At 45.5% G+C, this 20,952-nt stretch overlaps 1 protein-coding gene across 2 annotated transcripts in view; it reads left to right on the forward strand.

Moving 5' to 3' along the window:
• LOC139275047 (sestrin-3-like) overlaps positions 1-20,952 on the forward strand; it is a 164,217-nt gene that overhangs the window by 112,378 nt on the left and 30,887 nt on the right. For both annotated transcript variants that reach the window (XM_070891961.1, XM_070891962.1), the window contains exons 7-8: positions 11,188-11,306; positions 18,657-18,847. In XM_070891961.1, the coding sequence (XP_070748062.1) occupies positions 11,188-11,306; positions 18,657-18,847 (310 nt within the window). The remainder of the gene's footprint in view (positions 1-11,187; positions 11,307-18,656; positions 18,848-20,952) is intronic.

The raw sequence follows: 20,952 nt of genomic DNA on the forward strand, positions 1-20,952 counted from the left end.
GAACCTGTAAACAGCTGCAGTTATCGAATGTATTTCTGGTAAGTGTGTTTCTTTTACAATTTCTGTAAACACTGTGTAGTTTGAAATTATTCATATTTACTTCAATTAGCTTATTTAGTTATATAACATAATTGATTATCGTGAACAAAGCTTTGCATCCATATTGGTCAGATGGAACTGCATAAACTGCTTTATGCCTTTGTTGCCACAGCATTCCTTGTGTTCAGTTCAGTCATTAATGCCATACTATCCCCTTATTTTCACAGATGAGTTATTATCATCACCTGTGTTGTATCCATTTCTAACATTTTATAACCATTTTAAATGAAGGTTATGATGAAGCACATAAAAACATATCCTTGGGAAAAGAGAACTCTTTTTTTAACTGCACATGCCATGATGTAAAGCACTGAGAAGAACCTTCGCCAGATCCTCTGAAGAGATTTCTTGGACTTGGAAGTAAATGGAAAGGACTCACCGGTGCATTGAATCCCTGAGTTACTGGAACTGTCCAATAGATACTTAGCATTACACAAGTATGGAGTGGCTAGTGACTGCGATTCAGCGGAGGTTGGTCATGAGCTATATTGTGGCACCTTGGATTACCCATTGGAATATATAGGAATAGGTGAATGGTGATGGATAGTAATGGATTCTAGTCAGGGGTATAGGCAGCCTTTTTTGCAGTCGCCATCAGGAGTGCCAAATACTCTATTGACTGCATGGTGTCAGGTGGAAGGATATTACAGAATGCCATATCTATATGCAGTGCTTTGCCATGGAATTGATGAGGCAGAATCCATTGCAGCTTTTAAGGGAAAATTAGATGAATATTTGAAGCAGAGGAAGATCAAGAGCCATGAGATTACTTTTGGATTGCTCTAGCAACAAACCAGCACAGACACAGTGTGCCCAAGGGCCAACCTCTTGTGTTAGAAACTGGAATGATTTTATGGTTCTATATTGGACAAGGTAGAAGATCAGCAACAACAAACTGTCAACTTATCCAAAATGAGAAAAGATCTGGGCCTTCCAATAACCTCACCACTGTCCCTCTGAATAAAGTGTCTGAATTTTTTAATCTCTGGAATTTTTGGGGTTCAGTATTCAGTGTTTTCACTTGCTCAGCTAACTACGTAAATTAGCAATGTGTCCAAGATGAAACAGAGAATCCTCTTTATTTCAGTTTACTGGTTTATCACATGCCCTCATGTGATCATCTTTGGAAGACGGCAAAATAACTACACTAGACTGTGACTTGGACTTCAGCTGTCAAACAGTAAAGAATAAGCAAACAGTCACTGTGATGGAACATAGATTGTACAGAAGTTATTAAACTTGACTATCTCCTTAATAAAGTAGAAAATAACAGTCGCTGCTGCTGCGCTAAGCTATGCATTCTTGTATGGCAGTCCTTTTCCTTTTGTTCACTGCCCACAAAGGCTGTCTGGCCTGAATTAATATCACTCTGCAGAGGCTTCACATGCACACTCCCATTTTGAACCAGTCAGGCTGACAAAAATCTTCTAGAAAATGATTGTGGACCACATCAATTTAACTAAACTTCAAGAAAAGCCATTGCATTCAAACTTATCCCACAAAATGTTTGTATTTGAACTGAATGGTGTGCACCCACACAGACTGCTGGCTAAGACAAAACAACTGTTGTAGAACATTTGTTTCTGCGAGTGAAGTTGGTTTTTAATCCTTTTTATATTGTGACAATTAAATAAAGCAATACCATACTAAATTTCAAAAAAGTCATTTTTGACATACCAGCAGCATGTCATTGTACATCCCTGTCTGGCGTAAAAATAAAAAAGGGAAGGTGGCTCAACCGTGGCTATCAAGGGAAACCAGGGATAGTATTAAAGCCAAGGAAATGGCTCCAAGTTTCTCCAATGCAGCACTGGAGGCATTGATCCAGGAGGTCAACGCCAGGAGAGAGGTCCTCTGTCCACAGGAAGCCCTCCAGGCAACAGACAAGATTGCAGTGGGAGCAGAAAGCCAATGTGATCAATGCCAGCAGTTTAGCCCAGAGGATCTGGAAGTAGTGCAGGATGAATATTAATGGCCTCACACGAGTGGTCAAGGTCAGTGAATTCATCTTCAAATGCCATATCCCACCATCTGCACCACTAGCCTTACACACTGCTCAATGCACCACTCCTCCATCACTGACCTACCAACTATTTCTACCAAACACGACTCTGACCTTTCATTCATAGCTTCACCTCACCTTCACATATTTACCACAGCTGCAAGACTCACCCACATCTCGGCTATTCAACCATGACAGGCACATCACCAAAACACATTTCACCTCTGACACACCACCTACTTTAGCGGATAGGTTAGACACGGGATATGTATGTGGTGAGACACCAGGCACAAGTGGCCTGCAGCCAGGGCAGGGGGAGAGGGATGCTCGGCTGCCAGCTCCCTGGAGGGAGATGTCACTCCACGAGTTCTGCTGCACAGGACTCTGATGAAGACCTCGATGGGGTGGCCTACAGAAAAATGCTGAGGGTTTGCACAATGAAATGCTTGGTGCTTTGACAAACCTGCTAAAAATCCTGAATGGAGTGCCAAGGAACATGGAAATGTCCAGCTCCAGCCTTGCAGAAGGTTTTGGGCAGAGCTTGGAGCCCATCCTTTCCAGTGTGAAAGGGCTGGGCAGATCCACTAATGCACTTGTGAATCCAACCATCATGCTGTTTCTGGTGGCCAAAGACTCAGCTTCCATTACAGCACAAGTAGAAGCCACCCAATGTCTGAGTGTAGCAATGGAAGCTCAGACTGAAGTTATGCAAGCCCAGACTGCTGCCATCATGGCTGGGTTTACCAGTATTGAAAGGGGCTTGTAGGATGCCACAGCAGTCTGTATTCCATCAGATTATCAGCATTGCTGAGGCGCTGCCCCTGGGGAGTGCCGATGGATCCATGAAGCACGAACCTGCTGTCCTCTCTCAGGATGACAGCATTCATCCTCCCACCACTGCCACTCTGCCAGTGCCTTGCTGTTGCCTGTTAGCCCAGACTGCTGCTGTCTAAGCCGAGATGGTGCAGTCCAAAGCTGGGTCTACTAGGCCTAGCGCTCCTTGAGGTCGCCCTGCAGGGCAATCTGCAGTCTCCCCCACTCGGGCGGATTGGGAACTTAAAACAGTCTTGGATAATCTATTAGCAGCCCAGGTCACCCATCAGATCTTATAACCTCACTTTCCGTCACCCTAAACCTACTTATTCAGTTATTGTTACGGTCATTTACAAAGAACGCACAATTTTAATATTGTGTTATGTAGTGAGATTATGTGAGTTTGTTTTTTTTTAATTTAAAAAATAAAAAAAATTGGATGAATATAGACATGAGTTGTCATTGCATGGGAATGTTAACCACGTAGGCCGAGATTCATGGCAGCTTGTATATATTTTGAGGGATGATTTAAAGTCACGATGGCCCCCCCACACACTGCTCCGATGCACTTGGTCTGAAACAGGCCAAGAACAGTGACATGACCCAAGTTGCTCCTCTTCAAGCTTGTGGCCTGCAGCTGCAGGCACCACACGCACACTGAGCGTGCCGTCCGCTCTCCATCACTGTCTCACCCACAGGGAGGGAGGGCCAACTCCCTGCTCACTGGGAATATCACAGCACCACACCAACCTTCGGGCTCAGTGTCGCTGTCCCATCAGCTCCTGTTTATACCGATTCATAGTGCATTGATGTCATTTAACACCAGTTGCAACTGAGAGGTACGATTAGGATATTTGGTTGCGGAGTTTTAAAATGTGAACTTAATTCTTCTGCCTGGTGGGTACGTTGATCAATAGTGAAACGGTCTGGTTTCTATGGTTATGTGGCTTATTCAACAACTTGAACGTGACACTGCTGTGATTGATAGGTCGGATGGCCAATGATATCGCAGAAGAGTGTCACTAACAATTGACTGTATGGACGGCTTACCAATGCCATCATATTAGAGAGTGCGAGATGGGGCACCTGGCCATTGCCATGGCCGCAGGGTGATGTTCATCTGCTTAGTCTGGTGCCATATGTCACTCTGTTATTCCTTTTTGTCACATCCTCCTTCCACTGCTCTACTTTGGCTGGGCTCTAGGGACCACCGCTCTCTCCGGTGAGCCCCAACTGGGATGAGGGAGGGAAGAAAGGGAGGGAGGAGGTGGTGTCAGGACGGAGCTCCTACCGGTCCACCGGGAATTCTCACAACATACAGACAGCCCAATCCGCTCCAGTAACCACTGAAAGTTAGCAGTCTTCCACCAGCTACGGTACAGCCACTGGGGTAGCACCACATAGGAGCACTCGGAAAGGCAAAGCCACACGCAAGACAGTCACGAAGAAAATGTACAAGTGTGATTAGTTGAAGTTTTGATGTAATATTTGATAGTTCGATAAAGTTTGATTAGAATGGTTGTTTTGTGGTGACTTTTAGTTCAGCATTGTGGCCAAGATGAACCTGTGATGGTCAGTATCAGAGGGAAGGTAGGGTGTGGGACCAATTTGAATGGGGAATTGGGGTTGCGTACCGCAGATAGGATGATTTTATCTTGGCCAGAATAGGGCTGTCTAGATTTTCTCCTCTTCCTCCTCCTGAGCTGGTGGCCATATCCCTGGTGGCAAGGACTATGCCTCATGATGACCAGGTTGTGGGGGATAGAGCAGACCACGATGAATCAGTATACATACTCCAGGCAGCGGAAGCGTAGTTTGAGAATGCCCTGCTCCTATGATGTTTCATGTCGCAGCATGGCTCTCGTTGTACCTAAGCTGCCTACATGTGGTTGGGTTGTGGAGCAGAGTCAAGAGCCTAATTGCCAAGGGATAGCCTTTTCTGCCCAGTAGCCAGCATCTGGTTTGTCTTGGTGGCTCAAAGCTGAGGGAACAATGGACTGGCACAGAATAAAAGCATCATGATTGCTGCCAGGATACTGGGCATACATTATGAAGTGCTGAGCATGGTTGCACACCAACTGCACACTTAGCGAGTAGTAATCTTTGCGATTGCGGTACATCTCAGCATTTAGATGCGGTGCCCACAAAACTACATGCCTGCAGTCAATGGCGCCCTGCACATTGCTCCATGACGACATGCATGCCGTGATCCTTATCAATGGATCCATTACAGACCCAATCCACGTCTGTACCAGGGTCAAACAGGGCTGCGTCATTGCCCCAACCCTCTTCTCAATCTTCCTCGCTGCCATGCTCTACCTCACAGTCAACAAGCTGCCCGTTGGAGTGGAACTAAACTACAGAACCAGTGGGAACCTGTTCAACATTCGCCCTTTGTAGGCTGGTCCAAGATCACCCCAACCTCTGTCATCGAGCTACAGTACGCGGATGACGCCTGCGTCTGCGTGCACACAGAGGCTGATCTCCAGGACATAGTCGACATATTTACTGATGTGTACAAAAGCATAGACCTTACGCTAAACATCTGTAAGACAAAGGTCCTCCACCAGCCTGTCCTGGCTGCACAGCACTGCACCCAGTCATCAAGATCCACAGCACGGCCCTGGACAATGTGGACCATTTCCCATATCTCAGGAGCCTCTTATCAACAAGAGCAGACATTGACGACGAGATTCAACATTGCCTCCAGTGCGCCAGTGCAGCCTTCAGCCGCCTGAGAAAAAGAGTGAAGACCAGGTCCTCAAAACTGCCACCAAGCTCATGGTCTATAGGGTTGTAGTAATACCCACCCTCTTGTATGGCTCAGCTACATGAACCATGTACAGTAGATACCTCAAGTCGCTGGAGAAATACCGCCAACAATGCCCCCACAAGATCCTACAAATCCCCTGGGAGGACAGACGCACCGACATTAGCGTTCTCAACCAGGCCAACATCCCCAGCATTGAAGCACTGACCACACTTGATCAGCTCCGCTGGGCAGGCCACATCATTCACATGCCAGACATGAGGCTCCCAAAGCAAGCGCTCTATTCAGAACTCCTTCACGGCAAACGAGCCAAAGGTGGGTAGAGGAAACTTTACAGGGACACCCTCCAAGCCTCCCTGAAAAAGTGCAACATCCCCACTGACACCTGGGAGTCCCTGGCCAAAGACCGCCCTAAATGGAGGAAGTGCATCTGGGAGGGTGCTGAGCACCTCAAGTCTCATCGGCGAGAGCATGCAGAAATCCAGCTCAGGCAGCGGAAAGAGCATGCGGCAAACCTGTCCCACCCACCCTTTCCCTCAATGACTATCTGTCCCACCTGTGACAGGGACTGTGGTTCTCGTATTGGACTGTTTAGCCACCTAAGAACTCACTTTTAGAGTGGAAGCAAGTCTTCCTCGATTCCGAGGAACTGTCTATGATGATGATGCACCATGGGGAAGTCCGCTATCCTGGCAAAGCCACGTGCATGCTCCATCTGCTTCTCAAGTCAGATGGAAGCCACTGAAGTTCCTTCTCCTGGCATAAAGAGCATCTGTCATCTCTCATGCAGCAGTGGACAGCGAACTGGGAGATGTTACAGATGTCGCCTGCTGCAACCTAGAAGGATTCCGATACAATGTAATTCACCTTCACAGCCATTGGCAGTGCTGTCCGTTCTCTGGTGTGAGGCCGCAGGTCTGTTTGCAAGAGGTGGCAGTTTTATGCATATCTCCTTCATAAAGCACAGATGCCTCACATACTGCTCTTGGCTCAGGTTGAGGTAAGAGAATTGCTCTCCGAAGACCTTACGTGGGTAAGGCCTCCTGCTGAGAACTCTTCTCCCTCTACTCCTCCGCCCTCTTTGAGCAGCTTGTCGTCTTTGCTGCCTCTGCTCCATCTCCGTCATGCTGCAGGTCAAGGGTGATGACAACTAGAGCATCCATAACTGGGAGAAAGTGGTCTGACCCGAACACTTGAAGTCAGAAGCAACGCCTTCTCCATATGCAGCACCTCGCCCCGTCGCCTCACCAACTTTAAATAACTCGAGAAAGCTCCAGACAGTTCCACAAACTTGCACAGATCCAGTAAAAATCAAAAAGCAAGTTACCTGAAATCTGGTGATGAACCCTTTAAATATCGCTGATAAGAGATTCCTTCCTGCTGCTGAACGCATGTGCGAGGTTTCAGCAGTGACTGAGAATGGCCGCGTGGTGTCAAATCAGCGTTGGACATCAATTGACACCATGATCAGTCCACTTGCCATACTTCTACCGCTATCACTAAGATTGCGTCTGGCGCGGCTCGCACCAAAAGTGTGCACGCACAACTCTGCCACCATTTCGGTCCCAATTCGGCACCCAAACAACGGGCACTGTGCATCCAAATTTCTAGGCCTTAATTTCCTCACCATATAGTTAGAAAACCAGCAGTCATCCTCCACATTGCTGCAGATTTTTCTGAGGAACAGGAGTAGGCCATTTGGCCCCTCGAGCCTGCTCCGCCATTTAAGATCATGGCTGATCTGATCTTGGGCTCAGCTCCATTTCCCTGTCTGCTACCCATAACCCTTCATTCCCTTTATCATTTCAAAAATCTGTCTATCTCAACCTTAAATATAATTCAATGACCTAGCTTCCACAGCTCTTTGGGGCAGAGAATTCCACAGATTTACGACCCTGAGAAGAAATTTCTCCTCCCCTCCGTTCTAAAATGGGCGACCCCTTATTCTGAAACTCTGCCCCCTAGTTCTAGATTCCACCATGAGTGCAAACAACCTCTCTGCATCTACCTTGTCGAGTTCCCTCAGTATCTTATATGTTTCAATATAAGATCGCCTCTCATTCTTCTAAACTCCAATGAGTATAAGCTCAACCTATCTTCATAAGTCAACCCCTTCATCTCGGGAATCAACCTAGTGAAGCTTGTCTGAATTGCCTCCAATGCAAGTATATCCCTCCTTAAATAAGGAGACCAAAACTGTACACAGTACTCTAGGTGTGGTCGCACCAATCTTCTTTTCTTAGGCAGTCCCTCGGAGTCGAGGATGACTTGCTTCCACACTAATGAGTTCTCAGGTGACTGATGAGTCCAATGCGGGACCTACAGTCTCTGTCACAGGTGGGGCAGACGGTGATTGGAGGGACGGGTGGATGGGGTGCTTGGGTTGTCGTGCACTCCTTCCGCTGTTTGCGCTTGGCTTCTGCGTGCTCCCGGTGAAGAGACTCGAGGTGTTCGGCACCTTCCCGGATGCTTCTCCTCCATTTCGAGCGGTCTTGGGCCAGGGATTCCCAGGTGTCCGAGGGGATGTTGCACTTTTTCAAGGAGTCATTGAGGTTGCCCCTGAAGCATTTCCTCTGCCCACCTGGGGCTCGTTTGCCCTGTCGGCGTTCTGAGTTGAACACTTGTTTTGGGAGTCTAGTATCGGGCATACGGACGAGTGGCCCGTCCATCGGAGCTGATTGAGCATGGTCAGTGCTTCGATGCTGGGGTTGTTGGCCTGAGCGAGAACATGGACGTTGGTGCACCTATCCTGCCAATGGATTTGCAGTATCTTGCAGAGACAACGTCGGTGGTACTCTTCCAGTGCTTTGAGGTGCCAGCTGCACATAGTCTATGTCTCTGAAGCATGTAGGAGGGAGGGTATCACTACTTCTCTGTAGACCATGAGCTTGGTGCCGGGTTTGGGATCCTGGTCTTCAAACACCCTCTTCCTCAGGAGACCCCGGCCTGCGAGAGACATTCAGCGGCAGGTCGGGGCCATAAAAGGAGCGGCGGCCTGCAGCAGCGTGGCGACATGCCACTGCAAGGTACAGCGCGAGCTGGTGCAGGAGGGCGATGGCAGCAAAGAGGGCGACTGGATTGGATGTCATCAAGGTCCAAGTCGATGATTGGAGCATGGGCAGGTACAGCAGGAGCGGCGAGTGATCGTGGAGTGACGTGATCGGGGCCCAGGAGAGGCGTGGTCCCAGGGGCAGCACAGACCAGCCCACACTGCGATATGTGTGCGCACTAGGTCCGTGCAGCAGAGCTGGTCGCCAGTCATCTTTGTTAATCCTTGCCACTGGACCAAGACCTAGCTCTCTCAAACCCGTGTGGTGGCTGGTGTGCAACGACCACCACACGTTAATAAAATCCATGCACAGGCATCTTCCACCCTTCAGGATGTAGTTTGGGACCTGGTATATTAGGTCCTTCATTGAAACACCTGTGAACTCATCCCTTTTTGGCGTGGAAGCAAGTCATCCTCGATACGAGGGACCGCCTATGATGAGGATGTATCACCCATGTGCAGTATACATGGAGACTTGTTTGTTTTCTTGCCAAATGAATGTGGTCAGTTATCTGAATTATTCAGTTATCCAAGCACTGATAGTTCTCTAGTCCATTTCTCACTTATATGCAAAGATGGTATTGCATATATAGTGCGTACCAGAGAGGGAGAAATTAATTAGCATTTCTGCATTATGCGTTTTTGACGAGGTATAATTTTAGTTAACAATTTGGAAAACAGTTATTTACTTCAGCTCTTGAGTATAAAACAATGCTTGGTTTGAATGTACTTTAGAAGACCCGATAAAGTGGGGTGTTAGTACTTTGATGTTCACATGTCTAAATATTGCAAGGTGGCACTAAGGCAAATAGGATGCTGGATAATGTAGCTAAAAATTGTGTTCACATCTCCAGAGATCATGCTAAAGCTGTAGAGTGTTCTAGTCAGGGTATAACTAATACTGTGTACAACTGTGGTCACCATGTCATAAGGGCCCTTCGTTCCCTGGCGGCAATGCAGAGGGGGGCTGATCCCTAGTATCAGATGGAAAAAGTAAGAGAAATAACAATATATTAGGACCCTTCAACCTCAAAAGATACAAAACCAAATAAAGGGCTCAATTTTCCCCAAAGCAATTTCTTGGCGTACTTGAAGAGTTACACCAGATTTTTGGGGAGCCTAAGTACGCCAAAAAAAAATATTCCAAGTTTCCCCGTTGGATTTCTTCATTTTGGCATGGCGTAACCCGACCTTTAATTTTGGGGGTAGAGCCTTGATCTGCGCCAAAAAGATCGGGCTGCCATGGTAACCAGGGACATGATGTGAGCTGAGGCTGCAAAGTGAAGCATACAGCCACCTCCCAACACATTAAAAGAATTGAAAAACACATAGCACCAACTTACCTCCAACCCCGCCCGAAGGCTTGCCGGTCTGGTCCCATTCTCGGTCCCCATTCTCCCAGTCCGGTCCCATTCTAGGACCACGCACGCACGAACACACACACACACTGTCTGTCTGTGTGAACCGGGGACCTAGAATGTGCCCGGACCGGCAAGCCCTTCAGGCGGGGTTGGAGGTAAGTTGCTGCTATGTATTTTTCAATTCTTTTAGTGTGTCCGAGCATCTGCTGCGCCAATTTCCATACCTGTGCCAATTTCCTTAACTCTCCGGAAGGTTTTTCTGGAGAGACCACATATGCTGGCCTAAGCAGAACTGGAGTAACTCTCCAGCTGGCCAAACTTCCCTAAATGGCCAGAATTGGCGTAGGTGGCTGGTTACACCCCCTTTAGCTGAAAAAAAAACTAACCTAAAAAAATCGTAACTAACTGAGTTACACTGGTGCAAATTGATTGGGGAAACTGTGGTTTTTCAACTTAGGCCAAAAAGAGCAGCCTGCTCCAAAAAAAATGGCGCAAATCACTGGGGAAAATTGAGCCCAAAGAAGGTAAACCTGAAACAGGACTTCCATGTCCAATAAAGTAAGAGGCAGATTTAGAGTGGCACAAGGCAAATTTAGGGCTGATATCAGGAAGTATTTCTTTACAGAATGGAACTGATTTCCAAGAAGAGTAGTTGAGGCCAGGGCAAAGATTTAATTTAAGAAACTGCTTCAATTGGAAGAGAGTAGGGCTGATATTGTAGAAGGATTAGGTAAATTGAACTGAAATCATTTTTTGATGTGAGCCTATTTTGTGATGACTTCAGGATCTACAGTATTACTATTAAAGTTACTTGGCTCTTACTGCCTTTTTTAAAAGAAAATACTTCTGGGTTGAAATTTGCTAATCGGTGTAAATGCTGCTCAGATGTACGTTAGCACATGGATTATTAATAACTGCATGGTAAGTTGACATCAAGTTACTGAAGGTCAGGAAGTTTTTATTTTGTCCCGCCCCAAAATATTCAACAAAACCTTCCAGTTTTGCTTTTGTTTTGTTTTCTTTACCATAGGAAGAGGCTGAATTTATCCTTCATGCTTACATTACTTATGCATTGAACTTAATGACCCAACAGCTTACGAAGATGAGTTGATTCCAACCTCTTACACATCACGCTATGTAGACGACCCAAGCTTTGGGTATAAAGATTTTGCCAGACGAGGAGAAGATAACCTTCCTACATTCAGAGCACAGGTAATTTAGCTGAGATTTGAGAACAATAAAAATAGATTTCTTGCTTAAACACTTGAAATAAAAGATGCAGTTTAATCATAATATCCAAATATATCTAGGAATGAAGCTGCCAAGGTAATTTTTACTTTATAAGTGAATAGATGATCAACATGCAGATTGGGCTTGGTTTTATAGTCTTTGTCCACTAAAGAAGGTGCTTTTTTATTTAGGGTTTTCAAATGTGCAACAGATTTTTTTTAAACAGCCCGACAGAATAATGATTCATAATCAAAGGCATCAGTGTTCAACATTACACACCATCCTGGAGCACAAACCTCAACATTTTGAGCTGTTCAAGAATGAATACCAGAAATACAAAATAACATGTTAATTAGTACTCACTAGTTATGGAAAACAAAGAATAGAGCAGGACCAATAGTGAGTAGAGTGAAAGTAATTGTAAATCCATCCAAGTATGCGGCAGATGGAGTCACTGCAATGCATCAGCAAGGCTGAGAACCTTGTGGATAGCACGTATCTAGAGGTGATCATCCCGCAGCTTAAGAGTGTGCAGGCAGAGAGGAAGTGGGTGACTGCCAGACAGAAGAGGAGGACTAGGCAGGTAGTGCAGGAGTCCCCTGAGTGCATATCACTCTCCAACGTTCTGAGTACTGGTGAGGGCGATTGTTCCTCTGGGGAGTGCAACCAGAGCCCGGGGGAGGGGAGGGGAGAGAGAAAGAGGGAGGGGGAAGAGAGAGAAAGAGGGAGGGAGGAGGAGAGTGAAAGAGCAATTGTGGTAGGGGATTCGATAGGGGAGCAGACAGGCATTTCGGCGGCCGCAGACGTGACCCTGGTGCCAGGGTAAAGGATGTCACGGAGTGGCTGCAGGGCATTGAGGGGGGAGGGTGAACAGCCAGAGGTCATGGTCTATATCGGTACCAATGACATAGGTAAAAAGAGGGATGAGGTCCTGCAGGCAGATTTTAGGGAGATAAGAGAGAGATTAAAAAGCAAGACCTCAAAGGTAGTAAGCTTCAGATTACTCCCGGAGCTATGTGCTACTGAGTACAGAAATAGGAGGATAGAGCAGATGAATGTGTGGCTGGAGAGATGGTGCAGGAGGGAGGGCTTTAGATTCCTGAGGCGGGCCCTGTACAAGCTGGGCGGGTTGCACCTCAACAGAGCTGGGACCAATATCCTCGCGCAGGTGGGGCAGGTGGTTGCTAGTGCTGTTGGGGAGGGTTTAAACTAGCTTGGCAAGGGGATGGGAATCCGAGAGTAGATTGAGAAGCAAAGCTGTAATTGGAAAGCAGAAAATTAGAAAGTGAATTTGGAAGGCAGAGGAAACAAAGGCTAGGAAATAGAAACAAGGGAGTTTGGCACTACTAAATGGTATATACTTCAATGCAAGGAGTCTGGGGAATAAGGCAGATGAGCTGAGAGCACAGATAGACACTTGAGAGTGTGATATTACAGCTATTACTGAGACATGGCTGAAAGAAGGGCAGGAATGGCAGCTCAACATTCCTGGTTACAGGATTTTCAGATGGGATAGAGAGGGGGATTAAAAAAAAAGGAGGCGGGGAGGGAGCGGAATTGATTAAATAAACAATTCCAGCTGTGCAGAGGGATGATATGTTAGAAGGATCATCAAATGAGGCCCTATGGGTTAAAGTGAAGAACAAAAAAGGGGTAATCAAACTGCTGGGAATGTACTATAGGTCCCCAAACAGTCAGAAGGAGATAGAAGAGCAAATATGTAGGCGAATTTCTGAAGTGCAAAATCTATAAGCAGTAATAGTAGGGGATTTCAACTACCCTAATATTAACTGGGACAAAATTAGTGTGAAAGATACAGAGGGTGCAGAATTCCTGAAATGTATTCAGGAGAACTTTGTTAACCAGTATGTAGCAAGCCCAACAAGAGAGGGGGCGGATCTGGACTTAGTTTTAGGGAATGAAGCTGGGCAGGTGGAAAGGGTATCAGTGGGAGAGCATTTTGGTGTTGGTGATCATAATTCAGTTAGATTTAGGGTAGTTATGGAAAAGGACAAAGATAGACCCCCTCAATTGGGGAAAAGCCAATTTTATCAAGCTGAGATGTGATTTAGCCAAATTGAACTGGAAGCAGCAACTTTGAAGGTAAATCTGTGTCAGAGCAATGGGAGGAGATCCTGAGGGTTCAGAGCAAGTATGTTCCATTAAAGAAAAAGGGTGGGACCAACAAATCTAGAGACCCCTGGATGTCGAGGGGCATACAGGGTAGGAAAAAGGAAAAAAAGGGAGGTTTATGACAGATACCGAGAGCTCAACACGGCAGAAAGTCTACAGGAGTATAGGAAGTGCAGGGGTGAAATTAAAAAGGAAATTAGGAAAGCAAAAGAGAGCATGAAAATGTAAAGATGTTTTATAAATACATTAAGAGCAAGAGTAGAACTAAAGAAAGAGCAGGGCCTATTAGAGATCATAAAGGTATTGTGTGTATGTGTGGAGGTGGAAGACGTGGGTATGGTTCTTAATGAATACTTTATGTCTGTTTTCACAAAAAGAGAGGGGCAATGCAGACACTGCAATCAGGGAAGAGGAGTGTGAAATATTAGATGAAATAACCATTGTTGGAGAGGAAGTATTAAGAGGTATAGCAGCTTTGAAAGTGGATAAGTCCCCAGGCCTGGATGAAATGTATCCCAGGCTGTTGAGAGAAGCAAAAGAGAAAATAGCAGAGGCTCTAACCATCATTTTCCAATCCTCTCTGGCTACAGGTGTGGTGCCAGAGAGCTGGAGGACCGCTAATGTTGTACCTTTGTTTAAAAAGGGAGAACGGGATAGACTGAGTAATTACAGGCCAGTCAGCCTAACTTCAGTGGTGGGAAAATGATTGGAGCAAATTCTGAGGGACAGGATAAATCTTCATTTAGAAAGACACGGATTAACCAAAGGACAGTCAGCATAGATTTATTAAGGGAAGGTCTTGTCTGACTAACTTTGATTGAATTTTTTGAGGAGGTAACAAGGAGGGTCGATGAAGGCAGTGCATATGATGTAGTGTATATGGATTTTAGCAAAGATTTTGATAAGGTCCCACATGGCAGACTGGTCACGAAAGTAATAGCCCAAGGGATCCAAGGCAAAGTGGCAAATTGGATCCAAAATTGGCTCAGAGACAGGAAGTAAAGGGTAATGATTGATGGGTGTTTTACTGTTTTGGAAGGCTGTTTCCAGTGGGGTTCTGCAGGGCTCAGTACTAGGTCCCTTGCTTTTTGAGGTATATATCAATGATTTAGACTTGAATGTAGGGAGTATGATTAAGAAGTTTGCAGATGATACAAAAATTGGCTGTGTGGTTGATAATAAAGAAAGCGATAGGTATCAATGAACTGGTCAGGTGAGCAGAATAGTGGCAAATGGAATACAATCCGAAGAAGTGTAAGGTAATGTATATGGGGAGGGCTAACATGGCAAGGGAATATACATTAAATGGTAGGACACTGAGAAGTGTAGAGGAACAAAGGGACCTTAGAGTGCATGTCCAAAGATCCCTGAAGGTAGCAGGCCAGGTAGATAAGATGGTTAAGAAGGCGTATGGAATATTTGCCTTTATTAGCTGAGGCATAGAATACAAGAGCAAGGAGGTTATGCTTGAACTGTATAAAACACTAGTTAGCCCACAGCTCGAGTACTGCATCACCACATTACAGGAACGATATGATTGCACTAGAGAGGGTACAGAGGAGATTTATGAGGATGTTGCCTGGACTGGATAATTTTAGTTGAGGAAAGATTGGATAGGCTGGGTTTGTTTTCTTTGGAACAGAGGAGGCTGAGAGGAGACCTTATTGAGGTATATAAAATTATGAGTGGCCTAGATAGAGTGGATAGGAAGGGCTTATTTCCCTTAGTAGAGGGGTCAACAACCAGGGGACTTAGATATAAAGTAATTGGTAGGCGGTTTAGAGGGGATTTGAGGGGGAATTCTTTCACCTAGAGAGTGGTGAGGGTCTGGAACTGACTGCCTGAAAGGGTGGTAGAGGCAGAAACCTTCACCACATTTAAAAAGTACTTGGATGTGCACTTGAAGTGCTATAACCTACAAGGCTACGGACCAAGTGCTGGAAAGTGGGACTAGGCTGGATAGCTCTTTGTTGGCCGGTGCGGACACGATTTACCGAAATGGCCTCCTCCGTACTGTAAATTTCTATAATTCTATGAAATAGCAGAACTATCCCAAATGTAACTACTGACACTCGGTCATGGCCTACAAATGACCACATCAGGAGCCCAGAGAAAGTCCATCATTTAATCAATGAATAGTGAACCATTGCAGAATTGGGAAAAGGGATCACGGTTTGATGGATGCTGACTCTCTGGCTGCGGCCTGCAATGTAGAAGCACTATAGATGAGGATATTCTGTCATCCACCCCCAACCACCTTGGCAGTGGTATTGTCAGCCCAACGCCAATGCTATCGATTTTGATCAAAGGGAACCTGGCCAGCTTGCCACCAACAGTACTCCAGAAATGGAGGTCAGTGGTTGTCCTGCTACAATAAGTGAGTGAACATATATTTAGCTTTGGCAATCTGCCACAGCATTTGGATCCAGTCCAAGTATGATAGTAACTCCATCTGCTACCTGTCATTGGTTTATTGCAGTGCAAAGCATAGAGTATTAGTCTATTAAATGACTCGGATGGGAAGTCATAAGTCGAGGGGGAAGTGTTTATGACAGTTGAGCTACAAGTGATGGATTAAATTTGCTCAACAAACTTATCCATCGTTCAGAGCTCAACTAAGGCTTCATGTGCAGATCACCATACATGGAAAAGTGGTTATCTGTTCAGTGAAATGTAGTAGCACATAGACATAGAAACATAGAAACATAGAAAATAGGTGCAGGAGCAGGCCATTCAGCCCTTCTAGCCTGCACCGCCATTCAATGAGTTCATGGCTGAACATGAAACTTCAGTACCCCCTTCCTGCTTTCTCGCCATAACCCTTGATCCCCCGAGTAGTAAGGACTTCATCTAACTCCCTTTTGAATATATTTAGTGAATTGGCCTCAACTACTTTCTGTGGTAGAGAATTCCACAGGTTCACCACTCTCTGGGTGAAGAAGTTTCTCCTCATCTCGGTCCTAAATGGCTTACCCCTTATCCTCAGACTGTGACCCCTGGTTCTGGACTTCCCCAACATTGGGAACATTCTTTCTGCATCTAACCTGTCTAAACCCGTCAGAATTTTAAACGTTTCTATGAGGTCCCCTCTCATTCTTCTGAACTCCAGTGAATACAAGCCCAGTTGATCCAATCTTTCTTGATAGGTCAGTCCCGCCATCCCGGGAATCAGTCTGGTGAACCTTCGCTGCACTCCCTCAATAGCAAGAATGTCCTTCCTCAAGTTAGGAGACCAAAACTGTACACAATATTCCAGGTGTGGCCTCACCAAGGCCCTGTACAACTGTAGCAACACCTCCCTGCCCCTGTATTCAAATCCCCTCGCTATGAAGGCCAACATGCCATTTGCTTTCTTAACCGCCTGCTGTACCTGCATGCTAACCTTCAATGACTGATGTACCATGACACCCAGGTCTCGTTGCACCTTCCCTTTTCCTAATCTGTCACCATTCAGATAATAGTCTGTCTCTCTGTTTTTACCACCAAAGTGGATAACCTCACATTTATCCACATTATACTTCATCTGCCATGCATTTGCCCACTCACCTAACCTATCCAAGTCACTCTGCAGCCTAATAGCATCCTCCTCGCAGCTCACACTGCCACCCAACTTAGTATCATCCGCAAATTTGGAGATACTGCATTTAATCCCCTCGTCTAAATCATTAATGTACAATGTAAACAGCTGGGGCCCCAGCACAGAACCTTGCGGCACTCCACTAGTCACTGTCTGCCATTCTGAAAAGTACCCGTTTACTCCTACTCTTTGCTTCCTGTCTGACAACCAGTTCTCAATCCACGTCAGCACACTACCCCCAATCCCATGTGCTTTAACTTTGCACATTAATCTCTTGTGTGGGACCTTGTCGAAAGCCTTCTGAAAGTCCAAATATACCACATCAACTGGTTCTCCTTTGTCCACTTTACTGGAAACATCCTCAAAAAATTCCAGAAGATTTGTCAAGCATGATTTCCCTTTCACAATCCCATCATCATCCCAGTTGACTATCCAAAACTCTATGGGACCAAAATTGGCCCTTTTTTTTTAAAGAGCAGCGGTAGCAGGGCAGCAATGAGTTTCCGCCTAGTCGGGGCGGACTCTCCGACGATCGGGACATTGCCCTCTTGATTTTTTGATGCGGGAAAGATATCCGCCCCGCTCCTGTGCGAACGGCGGTAGAGACATAATTAGAGCACACACCACCTAGTCCCCGCCCTGAAGTGACATTGCCCTCTATTAATCGATCGGCCGCTTGTCAGTGCCCCCGACAGCTTCGCACGGTGGGGACCTGCCAGTGACTGGTTGCGCATCCGCCCTTAAAGGGGAAGGCGCACTGCTGCGGCTGCCATTTTATTTTAATTTTCGGTCAACTTCGACAATGGCGGCCACGGGTTCGCCTCCTGCTGCCAACTTGAAGCCCGGCAATTCTCTTGGGTGCCAGCCTGCTGGCCCGGCCAAAGCCCTCCCTGATGGCCAGTGGGTGTCAAGTAGGCCTTGCAGCATCCCTCCCCTTTAAGTGAAGGGGAGGGACATTGCTAAGCAACAGCGCGACGTGGCACGTCCGTGTCATGCTGACTTGCTCAGTGCAGCATTGATGACACCGCCTGCCTTCCGTTCCGCTTCCGCCCCCTACCACCCCAATGACTTTTAGGAAGAAAAGGGGGCTATTTCTATCTATTCCCCACCCCATCGATTGGGGCGGTAATTCACCAACTATTTCTAATTATCTGCCCCAAACGGGGCGAAGGGCATATTCGGCCCTCATATGTATTCAGATTAACTCCACTAAGAATTCATCATCAGGGCAGACAAGAGGGCAAGTTTTATCCCCTTCAAGTGACTTGTGCAAGCCTGAAGTTGGGAGTGTTCTGTTAAGACTATACTGCTGTGTCTAAATGTATATAATTATTGTTCAATAAGAATTAGAACACAATGTTAAAGGTAATGAATTGTTAAGAGTGGTTAATTTCTTCTTTTAATTTTTTTTAAAATCTGCTTTTTAAAGTTTCTGATGCCAGGTAACAGGAATAGAATTAATATTGAAAGTCTTTTGTTAGCCATTGAACACCCTGTCTAACCTTACATTCTGCTTGTTTTTTTCAACCCTGCTGCCTTGACCAACAAAATGGTCTGTGTTGCTTTCTTTTTTCATCTTCTCCATATGTACATTTTGGATATCTATCTCCACCTTTCTGTAGGACTACTCCTGGGAAGACCATGGTTTTTCTCTAGTTAACCGACTTTATTCTGATATTGGCCAACTATTGGATGAAAAGTTTCGCATGGTCCGCAACCTGACCTACAACACTATGGCTATACATGAAGATGTGGATACGACCACGTTAAGAAGAGCTATATGGAACTATGTTCACTGCATGTTTGGTATAAGGTAGGGCTTCATATCTGAAAGTGAAGTATTTGATATGAAACTTTTAAACAACCTTTTTGCAGGCTTACAAGCACAAAGTTTGGGTGAACTTTGAATAGTTGCAAAATAAATAAGACAAAGCATTTTATAAAAAATAAGTTGTAATTAGAGACTGACAGGTCTACTAATGAAGTAATAAAACTTAACAGAAGCCATGGTACCAGCATTGGTGGGTAAAAAGTGTTATAGAAATACTTGAAAGTTATAACATGGAAATAGACCATCCAGCCCATGTTGGCATTTGTCTACCATGTGAACAAAGTGAGCTTGGTGCCAGGTTTGAGATCCTAGTCTTCAAACACTCTCTTCCTCAGGCGACCGAAGGCTGCCCTGGCACACTGAAGGCAGTGTTGGACCTCGTCGTCGAACTCTGCCCTTGTCAACAGTAAGCTCCCGAGGAAAAGGGTGGCAAAAGTAAATGTTGGTTCCTTAGAGGACGAGACCGGGGAACTTGTAATGGGGAACATGGAGATGGCAGAAACTCTGAACAAATATTTTATATCAGTCTTTACGATAGAGGACACTACCAATATTCCAACAGTAGATAGTCAAGGAGCTATGGGGGGGAGGAACTTAACACAATCACTAAGGAGGTGGTACTCAGTAAGATAATGGGACTAAAGGCAGATAAATCCCCTGGACCTGATGGCTTGCATCCTAGGGTCTTAAGAGAAGTAGCGGCAGGGATTGTGGATGCATTGGTTGTAATTTACCAAAATTCCTTGGATTCTGGGGAGGTCCCAGCAGATTCGAAAACTACAAATGTAATATCCCTATTTAAAAAAAAAAGGAGGCAGACAAAAAGCAGGAAACTTATAGGCCAGTTAGCCTAACATCTGTGGTTGGGAAAATGTTGGAGTCCATTATTAAAGAAGCAGTAGCAGGACATTTGGATAAAAAAAATTAAATCAGGCAGAGTCAGCATGGATTTATGAAGGGGAAGTCATGTTCAACAAATTTGCTGGAGTTCTTTGAGGATGTAACGAACAGGGTGGATAAAGGAAAACCAGTAAATGTGGTGTATTTGGACTTCCAGAAGGTATTTGACAAGGTGCCACATAAAAGGTCACTGCACAAAATAAAAGTTCATGGGGTTGGGGATAATACATTAGCATGGATAGAGGATTGGCTAACTCACAGAAAACAGAGAGTCGGGATAAATGGTTCATTCTCTGGTTGGCAACCAGCAACTAATGAGGTGCCGCAGGGATCAGTGCTGGGACCCCAACTATTTACAATCTATATTAACGACTTGGAAGAAGGGACTGAGTGTAACGTAGCCAAGTTTGCTGACGATAAGAGATGGGAGGAAAATCAATGTGTGAGGAGGACACAAAAAATCTGCAAAAGGACAGAGACAGGCTAAGTGAGTGGGCAAAAATTTGGCAGATGGAGTATAATGTTGGAAAGTGTGAGGTCATGCACTTTGGCAGAAAAAAATCAAAGAGCAAGTTATTATTTAAATGGAGAAAGATTGAAAAATGCCACAGTACAGCGGGACCTGGAGGTACTTGTGCATGAAACACACAATGATAGTATACAGGTACAGCAAGTGATCAGGAAGGCCAATGGTATCTTGGCCTTTATTGCAAAGGGGATGGAATATAAAAGCAGGAAGTCTTGTTACAGCTATACAAGGTATTGGTGAGGCCGCACCTGGAATACTGCGTGCAGTTTTGGTTTCCATATTTATGAAAGGATATATTTGCTTTGGAGGCAGTTCAAAGAAGGTTCACTAGGTTGATTCTGGGGGTGAGGGGGTTGACTTATGAGGAAAGGTTGAGTAGGCTGGGCCTCAACTCATTGGAATTCAGATGAATGAGAGGTGATCTTATCGAAACGTATAAGATTATGAGGGGGCTTGACAAGGTGGATGCAGAGAGGATGTTTCCACTGATTGGGGAGACTGGAACTAGAAGGTATAATCTTAGAATAATAGGCTGCCCATTTAAAACAGAGATGAGGAGGAATTCTGAGGGTTGTAAATCTGTGGAGTTTGCTGCCTCGGAGAGCTGTGGAAGCTGGGACATTGAATAAATTTAAGACAGAAATAGACAGTTTCTTAA

Source organism: Pristiophorus japonicus, chromosome 10 (genome assembly GCF_044704955.1).
Source record: "Pristiophorus japonicus isolate sPriJap1 chromosome 10, sPriJap1.hap1, whole genome shotgun sequence".
In the NCBI taxonomy this organism is placed as follows: domain Eukaryota; kingdom Metazoa; phylum Chordata; class Chondrichthyes; family Pristiophoridae; genus Pristiophorus; species Pristiophorus japonicus.